The 3,162-nt window shown below is 37.8% G+C and overlaps 1 protein-coding gene across 5 annotated transcripts in view; it reads left to right on the top strand.

Moving 5' to 3' along the window:
• Positions 1 to 3,162, top strand: part of PFKFB1 (6-phosphofructo-2-kinase/fructose-2,6-biphosphatase 1) — a 129,690-nt gene that overhangs the window by 87,924 nt on the left and 38,604 nt on the right. For all 5 annotated transcript variants that reach the window (XM_006163477.3, XM_006163478.3, XM_006163476.3 and 2 more), the window contains exons 6-7: positions 207 to 263; positions 2,261 to 2,382. In XM_006163477.3, the coding sequence (XP_006163539.1) occupies positions 207 to 263; positions 2,261 to 2,382 (179 nt within the window). The remainder of the gene's footprint in view (positions 1 to 206; positions 264 to 2,260; positions 2,383 to 3,162) is intronic.

The raw sequence follows: 3,162 nt of genomic DNA, 5'->3' as shown, positions 1-3,162 counted from the left end.
GAAAGAGTGGAAAGAAGGAAAGAACCACTATAGAGAAAGAAGTTAGATGATAAAAAAAAAGAAAGAAAGAAAAAGAAAAACTTGAATGAACCATGTCACCAGAGATGTCCCTAGGGAGACAGAGACATTGAGAAAGAATAAAACTATATTTAGCTTCTATCAAACATATTATCCTGCTGGAAATCTCTCTTATGATTCTCTTATAGGTCTTTTTCATCGAGTCCATTTGTAATGATCCTGGTGTCATTGCTGAAAACATCAGGGTAAGGATCTCCAGTTGCCTTTCCCCCTTACTTTATCTTAGGCTTGGATCATGCTTAAAGAGACTTCTATGGGATTAAAGGAGGTATTTTTCCCTGAACTTCTCCTCCCTCTTCATATAGGAAGCATTCCCTGACCATCTTGTTCCACAATGATCCTACAAAATTAAATTAAGTCAATATACATTGAGCACTTAGTATGCATCCAGCACCACACTTGATCTGTTAATTTTTCACAGCAAACTTGCACGTTAGAGATCATTTTCATGTTGTATAGAGAAAACCGAGGTTCTAAAAGAAGAAAGGAGTTGTCAAAGACTTATACAACCAGAAGGAGATAGAAGTGGGACTATATCTCATGCTTAACTGTCTGCTCTGAAAGCCTGTGTTCTTAATTCTGCCCCACAATTTATACCAGAATTATCACTGCTCTTAGATTCTAGACATGTGGTCTAGAACTAGATCATTTATCACACTTTTTTTTCCTACTTCATGAAATTAATGGAGTTCAGAGCCTCCTTCAAATACTTGAAAACTCTTCTCAATGTTTATCTAGATTTTCTATTCATACCTGCAATGACAAGAAGTTCATTACAAATGAAGCCAAATCAAGAAGAAATCTCTCTCTGTAATTTCTGAATATTAGTCCAATTTTTACCTTTTAGGGCATAGACCATGTCTAATTCCTTTCTTCCTTCTTTACCTACACATTCATCATCCACTTATTGATTTAGCAAAAATCGACTGCACATATGGGATGGGCCTTGCTGGGAATTAGAGACATAGAAATTATTTGAGGAGAGCCCTTCTCTTGTGACAGAGACTGAAGAGTATAGACAGTCTTGTGAGGGAGACTGACAAGTATATAGGCAGGACTCTGGATTCAGTGCTGAAATGAGAGAACAAAAGAGGTTGTAGGACCATAGTGGTGAGGACCTAAACTTGCATGGCAAAGGTGAGGCCAAGTACGTCAGAGAAGGCTTCCCAATAGAGATAATAGCTGAACTGCACAATGAAGAATGCATAGGAATTTGACAGATGAACAATGGAGAATATAGGAATAGCATATGCTAAGTATGACATCTCCGTAAAGAACTATGAGTGGCTTAGATTGGCTAGAGAGATGTGCATGGAGGGATAGAGAAGTGATAGGAGATTAGAATGAGGAGATAATCTGAGACCCAGTCATGACAAACTATAAGCGACCTGCTAAAATATTTCATACTATGTCCTAAAAGATATGAAAAAATGGTGAAGAAGGAGAACGCCATGTCCAGATGTGAATGTTAGAAATAGCCTTTGGCTACCAATATAGCAAAGAAAAAAACATCAGAAAAACAAAAAACTGTAGACAGAATAATTAGTCACAAAACTATAGTGAGCACAGGTGAGAAAGAATGGATATTTAGAAGATAAGAGTAGAGATTTGGTGCCTGCTGAGAGATGAAGAGATTATAGAAAGATAAACATCTAGAATGACTCCCAGATTCTGTTTAGGCTCAGATGATGGCTTGGATGATAGTGCCATTCTCTCAGATGAAAATGTAGAAAGAGAAGGTGAGTATTGTGGGATTAAGAGAAGCCAGCCCTTCATAAATCCAAAAACAACATGACATATTCTCCCAGTAAGCACTAGATACATCAAGTAATTATGATCCCTGGTTAACATCTCTAGTTGTTCTCCATTTTCACATCACGATTTCCAGTTCTTTTACAAATATTCTTCTTAAACAGTGTGTGCTTTGTGACTTAATGTAATGTAACAGACCTTATTTGTCCAAGCAGAGATTAGAAATGAAGAGTTGTACAGTCCAGCTTCTCTTCAATTGACTGATTTTGTAAACTTGGGTCACACCCTTTCTCCAAGTTTTACTTTCCTCACCTTTGTAATGAGGAATGTTTTACCCAATGGTGACTAAGGGCCCTTCTTAAGGACATGGTCAGGATATCTGTCTCCCACTCTCCCTTTTGGTTTCTCTGTTCTTTTTTCTTGCTCTTAGCAAGTGAAACTTGGCAGCCCTGATTACATAGACTGTGACCGGGAAAAGGTTCTGGAAGACTTTCTAAAGAGAATTCAGTGCTACGAGGTCAACTACCAGCCTTTGGATGAGGAACTGGATAGGTAAGATCCCAGTATCCCAAAATCCTTAGACCAGTTTTGATGTCCCATAGGACCTGGGGAAATGTTCTCTCTCTATGGGCCTCAACTATCCTATCTGTAACATTGGAGAACTGGACATCATGATCTTTCTTTAAGGTCTCCCCCCACCCAGATCTAATTATTCATGAGACAATGATTCCTGATGTGTAAGATGTTCATGAGATGACTTAAATGGTGCTTTCTTGACCAATATGTTGAGATCAGGACACTGATCTTTGGGAGTAATTTTCTCCCTTCTGTGGGTGCTGCTATTATTATTGCAAAAGTATTCTTCACACATGGATGACACTTCAGTTTCAAAACATGTTCACCTTCATTCTTTCATTGAATCCCCACAGAACCCTTGTAAAGTAGACCAAGATAGGTCTTCCTCATAAATTTTTAAGAAAAGGAAATTGAGTCTCAGAGAGTAGAAATTACCTTCCAAAGTTCCCACAACATGTTATAGAGTTATGATTCTAACTACATATTCTGTTTGCTAGTCATGTCTCTTTTTACAATACTCATGTACCTCCTCAATCAACAAGTATTTGGTCTCTTGCAGCAGTAGTATATAGAGGGAATGTAAATAGGAGCAAGAGGAGTGGGTTCTATCTTCAGGTAATTTCCATAGTGTCTTAACATATAGAAAGATCCATGAAAAACAAAACATTTTCTGTCATAATACCAGATAAAGATAGGAAAGGTATTAGCTGGCAGTATAGGGAAGATGTAAAATTTAGGTGTAGGGTGCTTCCAGAA

Source organism: Tupaia chinensis, unplaced genomic scaffold (genome assembly GCF_000334495.1).
Source record: "Tupaia chinensis unplaced genomic scaffold, TupChi_1.0 Scaffold142270_1, whole genome shotgun sequence".
In the NCBI taxonomy this organism is placed as follows: domain Eukaryota; kingdom Metazoa; phylum Chordata; class Mammalia; order Scandentia; family Tupaiidae; genus Tupaia; species Tupaia belangeri.
This window is presented reverse-complemented; position numbering and strand designations above follow the sequence as displayed.